Source organism: Rattus norvegicus, chromosome 5 (genome assembly GCF_021556685.1).
Source record: "Rattus norvegicus strain SHRSP/BbbUtx chromosome 5, alternate assembly SHRSP_T2T, whole genome shotgun sequence".
Classification (NCBI taxonomy): Eukaryota; Metazoa; Chordata; class Mammalia; order Rodentia; family Muridae; genus Rattus; species Rattus norvegicus.
In genome coordinates, this window is record NC_141538.1 from 160,143,938 (window position 1) to 160,157,142 (window position 13,205).

The 13,205-nt window shown below is 49.8% G+C and overlaps 1 protein-coding gene across 1 annotated transcript; it reads right to left on the reverse strand.

Moving 5' to 3' along the window:
* Nucleotides 1-1,002: 1,002 nt before the first annotated feature.
* Ctrc (chymotrypsin C) lies at nt 1,003-10,074 on the reverse strand. Its single transcript, NM_001077649.2, has 8 exons — nt 10,023-10,074; nt 8,917-9,008; nt 8,736-8,833; nt 7,187-7,312; nt 4,553-4,689; nt 3,395-3,540; nt 1,512-1,664; nt 1,003-1,078 (listed from the first exon to the last, which is right to left on the reverse strand). The coding sequence occupies exons 1-8, from the start codon at nt 10,060-10,062 to the stop codon at nt 1,064-1,066; spliced, it is 807 nt and encodes a 268-aa protein (NP_001071117.1). The 5' UTR covers nt 10,063-10,074; the 3' UTR covers nt 1,003-1,063.
* Between the last annotated feature and the right edge of the window lie 3,131 nt (nt 10,075-13,205).

Here is a 13,205-nt window from a genome sequence, read left to right on the forward strand (position 1 = left end):
CCTGTTCCCGAGGCTTTAGTTCAGTACTTCCTCTCTCTGAGCCTCAGTTTCCCTACCCACCTCACACAACGAAGGCTTTCCCTGTGACTGTGGAAGCCACGGCTTTCCTCAAGCCCGTGGGTAGGGCTGGGGCCTCCTCTTCCTGTACCATCCTGGGTCAGGATTCGTTAAATTCTCCAACCAGACACCTCTGCCCAACAGCTGCTGTTGAGATTGCAGTGTGTGTATGTGTGTGTGTGTGTGTGTGTGTGTGTGTGTGTGTGTGTGTGTGTTGTGTGTGGGGAGGTGATGACTGAGGAGTGGGGGTGAGTGGCATGGGGGGAACAGGATTTGGGTGTCTTTCTGTGGCCTGACCTCTCTGAAATGAGTGAATCTGCCCTTGATTCTGAGTGAATCCCCAGCCTCCACGTGCAGCTAGAAGTTCTAGACCTTAATTTTGGCCCCGTATGCTACCTGCCTGCCTCTTTAATACTATCATTAATACTTTATTAATTAATAGATTAATTTAAGGGGCTGGAGAGTTGGCTCAGCGGTTAAGAGCACTGACTGCTCTTCCAAGGGTCCTGAGTTCAGTTCCCAGCAACCACATGGTGGCTCACAACCATCTATAATGAGATCTGGGGTCATCTTCTGGCCTGCAGGCACACATGCAGACAGAAAGTGTATGGATGTACATAATAAATAAATAAATATTTAAAAAAAATAGATTAATTTAAACAATTATCAATTATTTAAATATTATAAATATTATATTATAATATCGTAAATATATTTAACACAGCCCCACAAATAAAATATAATCATATTTAATAAATCAATACATGTTAATTTAGTAATATATGTTAATAAAATATTTTAGATAAATTAACATTATTAATTGAATTAATAATAATTTTTAAAAAGTCACCTTCCTTAAGTCTCTACAGCCTGGCCTAGGGTATCTGTTTCCAGTGCTTGGAGACCCAGGAACCCCCAGAAGACATAAATGAATGTACTCAGTCAATCATGGAAGAAGCTTTATTGCTGTTGGGAGACGGGCAGCGAGACTTCTGGAACGGCCTCTTCACAGTTGTATTTTCTGGAGAAGTAGAAGCCTATGTGAGCGACGCTACCTTCTGGGCCAGCACAAGGCTCTCTGAGGGGTTATAGGTTCCCAGGAGGCCGGGCCGGTGTCTGCACATAGGCTCCGGGGTCTCCCAGCTCTTCAGAGCATGGTGCTTGTGGACTCAGAACACATCCTAGACCTCCTGCCTCTGTCCCTCCCCACCCCCCCGTCCTTAAACCTTTATGTGACCACCCACGTGTCCCCCTATGTGAGCCGCCCCTCCCCTCAGTCCTGACTCAAGGCCTCCTCTGAGAAGGCTTCAGCCAGGGTCTCTCAGTGAATGGAAGAGTGAACTTGAATGTGGGATTAAGTGACCGAGCAGTGAATACATCCGGAAAGGAGAGGTTGCGTGAGGAGCCGGGCTCAGGGGCCCAGGGGCCCAGGGACGGGCCCAAGGAACACCTACCTCGTTGATCCAGTCATTGTAGGCAGACACTCGGGTGAAGACTACCGGTTTCTTGTGTACGTTGCAGCCGCTACTGGAACCGAAGCTCACGATGCCGTGCACCTGCCATGAGCCGTCTTCTGCTTGGCAGTTCAGTGGGCCGCCAGAATCTCCCTGCAGCAAGGCAGTAGGCCTCAGCTCCAATGCAGCCCAAAGAGGCTGGCCTTGGCTGCTTTGGGGGATGCTAGCTGGGCCCTTCGATTCCACACCTACTTTTCAGGCCTCAGGCTGGCCGTGAAGATTCTGACAAAGTGTAGGGGCTACCTTGGCCTCGTCCTGTGAGGCCCTGAGGTGTCAGCTAGCTAGCTTTCGGTTTGCTGTGATCTGGGATGATGCCAATAAACTCGCCCTCAGGTTCCCTGACTGTTGAAGGACCGTGTAAGATGCTGTGTGCTGCCCAGAGAGTCATGGAGGCTGGGAACCCTGAAGAGGCCTGGGAAAGAAGGGAGGCTGGTGTGTTTCAGAATGGACACTGTTCTGAATGTTTTGTGGTTCTGGTCATACTCTGAGTCCCTGTCTCCTCTTAGTAGAGCCTTTAGGAGAATGTGTGGAACAGGAAGGAAGTCACTTCGTGCTGCTAGGCATGCTCATGGTGGTTCTGTGAAGTGGTTAGTACGGCTTCTTTTCTGATGCGCGTATGTACATGCATGTGTGTATGTATGTGTGCATGAACGTAGGTGTGCGAGAGTGAAGGTGTGCATGCATGTGTATGTGTGTGTGTGTGTACGGAGGTATGTGTGTGTATGTGAGAATGAAGATATATGCTTATATGTCTGTGTGTGAGGATGAAGGTGTATGTGTGTGTGTATGAATGTACGTGTGTGTGTGTGTGTGTGTGTATGGAGGTATGTGTGTGTATGTGAGAATGAAGATATGTATGCTTGTATGTCTGTGTGTAAGGATGAAGGTGTATGTGTATGTGTGTGTATGACTATACGTGTGTGTGTGTGTGTATGGAGGTATGTGTGTGTATGTGAGAATGAAGATATGTATGCTTGTATGTCTGTGTGTAAGGATGAAGGTGTATGTGTGTATGTGTGTGTGTGTATTTAGTTATTTGTGCCAGTGTGTGTGCACATGTATGTGTATGTATGTGTAGCCAGGAGGCACACTCTCTAGCCTGGAGCTGGCCAATTGGGTAGATGCACTGACCCGTGAGCCCCAGGAATTCCCTCAGCTTCTCCTCCCTAGCACTGGGACTCAGGTGCACCCCACGCGTGCCATTTTCATAACGTGAGTTCTGGGGATCAAATTCAGCTCCTTGTGCTTGGAAGGCAAGCTCTACCAACTGAATTATCTCCCCAGCCCTTGCCTCAGTATATATTTTTCACTTTCAGTGTGTGTGTGTGTGTGTGTGTGTGTGTGTGTGTGTGTGTGTGTGTGTGTGTGTGTATGTGTGTGTGTGTGCATACATGCACCCATGTGTGCATGTACACACACCACAGTGCATGTGTGGCGACCACAGGACAACTATGGAGTTAATCCTCTTGTTCCACCATGTGGCATCCATGTGGCATCTGGGGATCAGGTCCCCAGGCTTGGTGAAAGGGGTTTTACCCTTTGAACCACCTCTCCCCTCTTGCCACTTTATAGAGAACTTCAGCAGCCACCCAATTGCTGGCACTGGGACTTGAACCTGAGTTGCTCATGTCCAGCCCTCTGCCTCTCGCCATGCACTGAGGGGTGAACAGAGAAGGGTGAACAGGAGTGACAGCTTTCTCCTAGGCCTGCACAGTTCATCATGGCCTGGCTTCTTGGAGGGAGGGGTGTGATTTGCTCCACCTGAACCCTGCTCTGCCCACCTACCTCCCTGCTGTCCCCTGGTGTGGGGTCAGGACACTCACGTTACAGGCAGAGATGACGCCATCACCCCCAGCGCACACCATCGTCTTCCGGACCTTGATGAACCACCAGTCCAACCTGGAGCACGTGGCATGGCTCACGATGGGCTGCAGGCCCTGCTGGAGCACTTCAGCGATGGGACCATTGGCTGAGGAGAGAGTAGCCATGCAGGGAGTCAGCCCATGTCCTCGGCTCAGCCCTAGCTCTGGCCTCCAGCCAGCAGGACACCGAGAGTGTATGGAAGGCTGTGGGAACCACGGGTGTGCCCTTCCCTGGGATGGCTCAGGTCTTTGGGTCACAGTCCCTTGGGGATTATGGGCCTCTAGTTTGGAGTCTTAATTTTGCTTCCCCTTCCTATTTTGCCGTGGTCAGGATCAAACCCAGGCTTCTGAGGATGCTGGACATGCATGCTACCACTGCACTATACCCCTAGCTTTCCCTTAACTTTGTATTTTGTGACAGGGTCTCCCGCGCTGCCTAGGCTGGCCTCCGATTCACTCTGACCTGGGGCAGGTTGACTTGTGACCCTTCGGCCTCAGCTGAGGTCTTAGGGGCTTCCCTCACTCCATCTTTAGGGGACACATCTAAAGGCTTTCCTCGCACAGGAGGTCCTAAGAGCTAACCTCTGCTTTCTCCAATCTCGATAGTCTCACTTAACCATCTAGTTAAGCTGGCATCTTCATGGGCGTCTGTCTGCTATGAGATCTAGCCTCCTACCCCTAAGGGGCAGTTTTAGTTAGTTAGTTAGCTAGCTAGCTAGCTAGCTAGTTAGTAGTTAGTTAGTTTAATTATTTTGATGCAGGTTCTCATGTAGCTTAGGTTGTCCTCAAATCCCCTGTGTAGTAACCTTGAACTCCTGATTCTCCAGCTTCCACTTTCCAAGTTCTGGATCATAGGCCAGCCTTTCGTTTTTACCCCATTTCTACGGCTGGGGCAATGAGGCAGTCCCTGTTCTAAACGCCCGATGAGTTCTAGCCACACACACGTTTACTTGTGATGTGCTTGTCCCATGGGTCTGGGCTAAGTAATACATAGCAGTTGTTATTATCACAAAGGTTTAAAAAGTCTACGAAAACATCAGTCGGGAGGGAGAACGTGGGATCGACAGTGGCACCTCCTCCAGAAAGCCTCGGGGATTTTCTAGTGCAGGCTGTACTCACTCCAGAGGCGACCCCAGCCCGTGACATAGCAGGGATAGTCCTGAGGCAGCAGGGAACCTTCCTCTGGGATGCAGGCCACCTGGATGGTGTTGCTCAGTTCCACAGGCTCAGCCAACTTAATGATAGCGATGTCGTTCCTGGAACGCATAGTGGAGGTTTGGCAAGCGGGCAGAGGGTGGTGCTGTGTGTTGACCTTTGGTGGCCAGGGATCTGCTAGGAGCTACGTAACAAAGCTAGGGGAGGACTCTGGAGGGCAAATGGCTCGTGGTGTGTGTGTGCGTGTGTGTGTGTGCGTGTGCGTGTGTGTGTCTGTGTGTGTCTGTGTGTGTGTGTATGTGTGTATATGTGTATGTGTGTGTGGTGTGGTGTGTTTGTGTGTATGTGTGTGTGTACATGTGTGTGTGTCTGTGTGTATATGTGTCTGTGTGTGTGTATGTGGTGTGCTGTGTTTGTGTGTGTATGTGTGTGTGTCTGTGTGTGTGGTGTGGTGTGTTTGTGTGTGTATGTGTGTGCGGTGTGGTGTGTTTGTGTATGTGTGTGTATGTGTGTGCAGTGTGGTGTGTGTATATGTGTGTATATGTGTATGTGTATGTATGTGTGTGTATGTGTATGTATGTGTATGTGTGTATATGTATGTGTATATATGTGTGTATGTGTATGTGTGTATATGTATATGTGTGTATGTGTGTGTATATGTGTGTGTATGTGTGTGTACGTGTATGTGTGTGAGTATGTGTATGTGTGTGTGTGTGTCTGTGTGTATGTGTGTGTGTGTCTGTGTGTACCAGTGCATGTGTGCAGAGTCCAGAAGACTTCAGGTGTCCTGGGCTGTCCCTGACCACCTTGTTCCCTCCCTCACCAGAGTGAGGCTGGCAGCCAGCAATCCCTAGAAATCCTTAAGCCTCCAGCTCCCACAGCCCTCGGGTTACCGTACACAGCTTCCCATGGGATGCTGGGGATCTGAACTTGGGTCCTCAGGCTTGCACAGAGTGCTGTCTACTTTTATGTCCATTTGATATAAGTTAGGGTCATCTGAGAAGAAGGCATCATAACTGAGAAAATACTCTCAAAAGATTGGCCCATAGACCAGGCTGTGGGGCGTCTTCTTGATTGGTGATTGATGCAGGAGGGCCCAGCCATTCCTAGACTGGTGGTCCTGGTGAGCAAGCCATGAGGAGCAAGCCAGGAAGCAGCACCCCTCCATGGCCTTCACATCAGCTCCTGCTCCCATTCCCTCAGTGACCTGGAAGTCTAAGATAAAACAAAGTGGGCTGGAGAGATGGCTCAGAGGTTAAGAGCACTGACTGCTCTTCCAGAGGTCCTGAGTTCAATTCCCAGCAACTACATGGTGGCTCACAACCATCTGTAATGGGATCTGATGTCCTCTTCTGGTGTGTCTGAAGACAGCTACAGTGTACTTATATCTAATAAATAAATAAATATTTAAAAAAAAAACCTTGGCATGATATTTATAATGGCTTCAGAAACCCCAAGACACACAAGGGCTCTTAGCCATGAAGCCACCTTTCCAGTCCTAAGTGACCCTTCCAATAGATGCAGCTGTCCCCTCAGATGTGGCTTCTTCCTCATGTGCCAACTCATGATAGCTCAGCAGAGTGAAATCTTCAGAACCACTGTAGGTTATGACCCCTGGAAAGGAGGTGCCGCTGGTCCAACGTGATGACAAAGGTGCCGGCAGGTTCATTTAGCTGCTCTCTTGCCAGAGAGAAAATTGGTGACGCTGGCAGACATGCACTGGCTGTGTGATTTGGTCCACATTTCTCTGTCTCTGTCTCTGTCTGTCTCTGTCTCTCTGTCTCTGTCTCTGTCTATCTCTGTCTCTGTCTCTGTCTATCTCTGTCTCTGTCTCCTCTCTGTCTCTGTCTCTCTGTCTCTGTCTCTGTCTATCTCTGTCTCTCTGTCTCCTTTCTCTCTGTGTCTCTCTGTCTCTGTCTCTCTGTCTCTGTCTCTCTCTGTCTCTCTGTCTCTGTCCTCTCTCTCTACTTCGGTTTTTTGAGACAGGGGTTTTCTGTGTACCCCGGCTGTTCTGGAACCTACTTTACAGGTGTGGCCTCAAACTCAGAGGTCTGCTTGCCTCTGCCTAAAGGTGTACACCACGACTACCACTGGCTGTTGTGTTGTGTTGTGTTGTGTTGTTTGTTTTGAGATAGAGTCTCTACAGAGCTCTGACTGTCCTGGAACTCGTGCAGACCAAACTGCTGGCCTTGAACTTACAGAGATCCCCAGCCTCTGCGGGAATTAAAGGCATGTGCCACCAAGCTCCACATGGGGTATATTTCTTAACTCCTCTGAGCTTTAGTTCCCCATCTAGGGCTGTTGTGAGACTTAGCGGAAAGATGGCATCTCACATGCCTGATGCAGTCTGGGCATGCGCACGGCACTCCGTATAGGTAACGCTTGGCTCAGCCTCTGGCGGGGTCAATTCTGGAAAGTGTGGTGTGGAGCCTCGGGTGTAGAGATACCCGTGTACTTAACCCCTATCCTTGGTCAGTGTGAAGGACGAGTGGCGCCATCCTGTGATCCTATGAGCTGGGCTTGCCAAGTGCTGGGGCCAGACTCTGTGGCTCCACCTTGGGGACCCTCCTCCCATGCTGCCCCAGGGCTGGCACTGACCACAGGAAGAGTCGGTTCCACTTCTCATGGACGTAGATGGTGTCCACCTCAGCGTACACGGAGCCTTCCTCATCCTCCACTGTCAGATTATACTTCCCCAGGCCCACACGGTAAGTGAAGTCTTTGCTAGAAATGGGAAGGAGAGACATCAAATGGCCTCAGGCAGGGCCAACAGGGAACTGAGAACTTTAGAAGCCTGGTCCTCTTTTGACAGTAGGGCTTTGTGGGAAAGAGGAAGTCTGTTCCCATCCCCCCGCCCCTGTGAAAGATTGGAGAAGAACCACAGCTTAGAGCCAGGACTCAGCCTTGCCGCCCTAGACTGGCAGACTAGGAGAAGCCAAGCTGCCATGCCTCTGGCTTCCACATGGCCTTAGGCACCTTACTGTCACCTCCTTGGTCTGTCCTCCCTAGTACAAGATCCTCCTGCCCTAAGATGGCAGGCAAGCGCCATCATACCTGTCATCCCTTGGCTGTTGAGGTGCTCACAACCCGAAGCCTTTCCCACAGCTCTGCCTCTCTCCAGTCAACTGTGGTACTTGCATAGATGCCTCCTCTCCCCCCCAACCCCCACCCTCATTCTCAGGTCCTCACACTCTGCACCCAGTAGGAGGCTGCCTCAGTATTTTCCAGTCCTCAGAGGCTCCTCCCTCGGGCTGATCCTGGAATCCCACAGATCAGTGAGTGATCTTCCTTTTGTGCCTTTGTCCAGATCCATTTGTCTGTCTTTCTGTCTCTCTCTTTCTCTCCTTTTTTCCTCCCTCCCTTCCTTTCCCTCTTTACCTTAACCTGCCTCTTTCCTTCTTCTTTTTAGCCCAGGCTGGCCTCAAATGCATAGCCAAGGATAGCCTTCAACCTCTGATCTCCCTTCCTCCACTTCACAAGGGACTGAGTTACAGGTGTGTGTTATTAATGCACCTGTTTTGATGTGGCACGTGTGTGTGTGTGTGTGTGTGTGTGTGTGTGTGTGTGTGTGTACCCAGGGCTTTGTGCATGCTAAGAAGGAACTCTACCAACTAAGTTATACTTCCCCTTATTTTACTATTTTAATTCCTCCTCCTTCCCTCTCTCCTTCCTAGTTCTGGGCTATCTTCTTTTAACTTAAACCAGAGTCACCTTGTACCCTGTCCCCTTCTCCTAACCCCGTTTTTTTTTTTTTTTTTGTTTTGTTTTTGTTTTTGTTTTTTTTTTTTTTTTTTTTTTTTTTTTTTTTGGTTCTTTTTTTCGGAGCTGGGGACCGAACCCAGGGCCTTGCGCTTCCTAGGTAAGCACTCTACCACTGAGCTAAATCCCCAGCCCCCGTTTTTTTTTTTTTTTTTTTCAATAAGTTACACATTGACTCGTTCATAAGCTGCTCTGCCTTCTACTAGAATAGCCCCAGAGGCCGGCTTTTGTCTTCCTTGCCATTTCTTGACACGCAGTAGGTGCACAAGAAACGTCTTCAACTGAATAAATGAATGAGTTGAGTTAGCAGAGGAGAACAGCTGACAGAGCGAACCCAGTGCCTGGACTGTTGGCTCCTCGCTGGCCTCCGGTTGTCATCCCCACTCACTTGATGCAGTGGGCGGCAGTGAGGACGTGGCTGGTGGTGATGAGACTTCCCCCACAGGTGTGCCTCCATGTGTCGTCCTTGAGGTACTGGAGAGAGACCTGCAGAAGGACCGCACATCATCCCTCCGGGGTTGCCCAGCCTTGCCCCTCCAACCCCTGCATCTGCCTTGCAGCATGCGTACCTGCCAAGGCCAGCTGTTGGGGACAGCATCCTCTCCTCCTACCACTCTGGTTGACAGGTTAGGTGGGAAGGCGGGGTTCCCGCAGCAAGAGGCTGGGGAGACAGGGGAGTGCAAGTAAGCAGGCTGGCCTTTTGAGAAGGGGGAGATGGGAAAACTCGGGTATGCAAGTTTATATTCTACTTGGTGACTTGGGAGAGTCCACTTGGCTCTGTGGGCCTCAGTTTCCCTTTTGTGTGTGTGTGTGTGTGTGTGTGTGTGTGTGTGTGATGTGGGAAGAATGACCTTAACCTGGGAGTCTCCTGAGAACGAAGCCACTCGATACATTTAAAGAATCACAGAAGGAGAAGTGAGAGGAACAGGCAGCCACTGGCGCTCATGACAAAGGATATCTTCTGTGGGTCACAGTGTAATGTGTGATGGAAGGATACTCAGTGTGGACCACACAGAGTCCCACCCTGTCATGTCTCAGACATTGTGTGGATTGGTTACGAGAGCGTGTTCTGAGGTGAGGCTGATGGAGCCAGCATTCTGGCGTTAGGCAGCATGTGGTCCTCTGGCAGGGTACTGAGCATCACTGGACCTCCGAGTCTCCACCGCTGAATGGAGATAGGGGCAGACCCAGTACATGCAGTGTCCAGTTTGCTCCTGCATCTAGAGAGTCCTTAGGATTCCTGATCAAGAGCTTTTACTTGTCCAAACCAAACCAAACCAAACCAAACCGGGTCGCACCCTCCATTTCGATCTGGGAGAATGTCACCAAAATGGGAGAGCCAAGAGCCATCAGGGGTGGGGATGTGGGTTGGGGTGGGGGGGGACACAGATGGGGAAACACAGGCCCACTGGTTCCCTGGAGTGAACCCAGAATGAAGCACCTATGGTGGCCCTTGCTCAGGGTCTCCTGTCTGATCCTCACAGCCTGGAGGGAGCTCTCCATCCGTTCTCCAGAGCCTACTAATCTGGAAGAGGTTTAGCCGACACACAGATGCTCAGTGGGCGAACCCACATAGGACCCCAAAAGTGCCTTTTTGGGGGAATAGAGGACACCCCCAAGGCCAGCTTGATCTTACAGCCAGCTGGATGCAGCTGGTCCCCACTCCCACGCTTACCGCAGGCCAGGATGGCAGCGAGGACCGTAATTCCCAACATGGTTCAGGTGTTGAGGACTGGCTGGTGTGGACAGGCTGGGCATTTATAGGCATCGGAGAGGGGAGGGGAGGCCACCAGAGTCAAGGCTGAGCTAAGCCTGGGGCCAAACCTGTCCTGACAAGGCCTTTTCCTAACCTTGGTAATTACTGTTTAATTTGGGTAGGCCATGTGGTTGGCTAGAGGCATGGGGTTAAAGGAATCCAGCCAGCCTCCCTCTTCCATCAGAGCACGCTGAACTAAACTCCAGGGCTGCCGTCTGCCTTTGTCGATGTGGTAACTCAGTTTGTATATTTTTCTATTGATTTTTGCTTTATTAGTATGATTATTTTAAAATGTAGTGTGGAGAGCTCTTGGTGCCCCTTTCAAAAATATTGGCAAGAATGATTGACACTGGGCTCAGACAAGGAAGTTGGCTCACAATAAACACAGCTGAGGAATGGGTTCTTTGTATCTTGATCATCTTAAGTCCCTGAATATACAGCAATCATGAGACCTTTGTTTATGCCCTGTTTGTTCCTTCCCTACTTTGTCTTTGATCTAGAACTGGCACTATTCTCTGCATGTGCCTAGAATGGTATAAAAGCAGACTGGGAAAAAAAAATAAACCCACTTCAGCATTTGCTGGGGTCATAGCATAAAGTTGTCTAATTGTCTTTTTTTTTTTTTTTCTTTAAGCCTCACTCCCTCCCCCGAGACCCTGTTGGCTGACTGAGCTGGCTTGGTCAATGTAAAGATGATTTCACATGCATGAGTGTTTGCCCACACGTATATCTGCACACTACATTTAAGTCTGCTGCCCCGGGAGGCCAGAAGGAGAGATCAGATCTGGAACTAGAATTACAGATGATTGTGAGTGGCTTGTGGGTGTTGGGGACCAAACCTGGGTCCTCTGTAAAAACAGTAAATGCTTTTAACCACTGAGCCGTGTCTCCAACCCCATTTCTCATTGAATTTAAAGAAATCAAGGGGTTGGGAATTTAGCTCAGTGGTAGAGCGCTTGCCTAGCAAGTGCAAGGCCCTGGGTTCGGTCCTCAGCTCCGAAAAAACAAAACAAACAAACAAACAAAACAAAACAAAACAAAGAAATCAAAGCATTCTCTTGGGGTCCTCAAGGTAGCAGGGCTTTGGCACCAGCCATGAGTGTATTTAATGTGTCTGTGACCGTTTCTTCAGAGCAGCAGGTAGGGTGGGTGGGCGCCACATTGGCGTTCTCACCCATGGCTCTGGCACAGAGAGTGGCTGGGCAGAGGATGCCGTTAGCCTTCGCCCACACTGTGATATTAGGTGGGTTGACTTCCTTTCTCGTCCTTTCCTAATAAAGACAGCAAAAGCTGTCAGAGACACTTGGTGAGTATCTGTGAGGGGCGGGGCAGGGTTGGGAGTGTGGGAAGGCTGTGACTGATGGTCAGGGCTTGCGGCTGTACTTACTTGTTTATAGATGTGTGTTTTATTTGAGTGTGCACACTACCTGCTATGTGTATGTCCTGAGCCTTCTGTCAGCCAGGGTGATGTAGTTCCAGGAGAGATGAACCTGGCTGGAGCTCTGTAGGAGATGAAATCCATTCTAGGTGGGAACTGGATAGGCTGCAGGTAATAAGGTTTCTTTGCTGATCCCACGTTCAGAATAAACTGGAAGCACTGAGAATGTCACAGCCCTCTGCTCTGTCCCACGGTAGCTCTCACTTCCAGAGCCCACAGTGTGACTCTCGGCACCTCAGATCTCAGCGCCAGCAGCTGTGATGGAAAAGTAACCACAAAAGATGTGTGGGGGTGGTGGGATGTGACCAGATGAGGCCACATGGCCTCCAGAGGAGCAATGCTAAGGTTTGGGGAGGAGGCGGAGCCTGTGAAAGGAACAGGTGTTAGCCACAGGACATTGGGTTCTGGCTGCTTTGACAAGAATGGTGGCAGCCATTGCCTCTAGAATAAGGTTCACTGAAGCGGGCGAGGTTTTGCCTCAAATACCATTCAAAAGAATTGTGACCTCAGGGTTTGGGGATTCACTGATGAGCTTCAGATCAGTGAGGTGGAGTGGTTAGTTCAATGGGGGGTTGACTGTGGTGGTGTACACCTTTAATTCCAGCACTTGGGAGACTGAGGCAGAGTTTGAGGTTAGCCTGATCTACATAGAGATTTCCAGGCCAACCAGGGCTACACGGTGAAATCCTTCCTCTTTTTTTTTTTTTTTTTGAGTCCCGTGAAGGATCTGGGAGAGCAAAGGAGATTTGAGTGGCTTGAATCTGGTAAAGAAGATTAATGAGAAGATAGGGGTCCAGGGAAGTTTTTTAAAATTAATTTGGATATAAAAAAACCCTTTAAAGTTACATGTAGTTATTTACGTGTGTGTGTGTGTTTGTGTGTGCCACACACGCACGTGTCACGGCATATATGTAGAGGACAGAGGACAGTTTGGTGGAGTTAGTGCTCTCTTCCACCATGGGTCCATGGAGCCCCAGCTGGTCTCACACCCCTGAGCTTCCCATCTCTGTTTCCACCAGACCATGCTGTGGGGATGGTTTCTGGAGCAATTTCTCTTGGGAACTGGGTCACTTGAAGCCACCTCATTTCTCCGCTGGCTTTCTCTGCAGGGCTCTGAGTGGGTGGGGTCTTGGCAGGCTAAGGTTGAGGTCCCCAATAGCTGAGCCTCTGGCACCTGAAAGTCAGCCTGTGGCTCTTGGATTCTGAGGGCTCTTGGCCCATGCTCATCTGCCAGGCCAGCTGCAGCTTGAATGGAAGCTGGTTCCTTTCAATCTTGTTCCCCTTCCCAAATCTGCCTGACTAGCACAGTGGTTCTCACGACCCCTTCACGGGGTCAAACGACCCTTTTACAAGGGTTGCATATCAGATACTTACATTAGGATTCTTAACAGTAGGAGAATTAGTTACGGAGTAGCAACGAAACAATTTTCTGGCGGGGGGGGGGGTCACCACAATGTTAAAGAGTCACAGCATTTGAGAACCACCGGACGAGCCAGTTATAGGGCACACGCTCACAGAAAGGCACTAGAAAAACCAGTTACTAAACATGCAGGCTTTCAAATTGAATCCCCCAGACTGCCACCTGAACCCAGTTTCTCAGTTATTAGAACTTTCATGTAGAAAAGGCCACAATGTGATTCGATGTAGCCATGCCTTAAGCTTTG

What these genes read in the sequence shown, in the direction of transcription:
- Ctrc (NM_001077649.2), bottom strand. Translation starts at nt 10,062, where the DNA reads ATGTTGGGAATTACGGTCCTCGCTGCCATCCTGGCCTGCG. An exon ending in TGGAACCGACTCTTCCTGTG is followed by an intron (nt 4,690 to 7,186) that starts GTCAGTGCCAGC and finishes TATGCGTTCCAG; the next exon opens with GAACGACATCGCTATCATTA. An exon ending in GGGCTGGGGTCGCCTCTGGA is followed by an intron (nt 3,541 to 4,552) that starts GTGAGTACAGCC and finishes CTCTCTCCTCAG; the next exon opens with CCAATGGTCCCATCGCTGAA.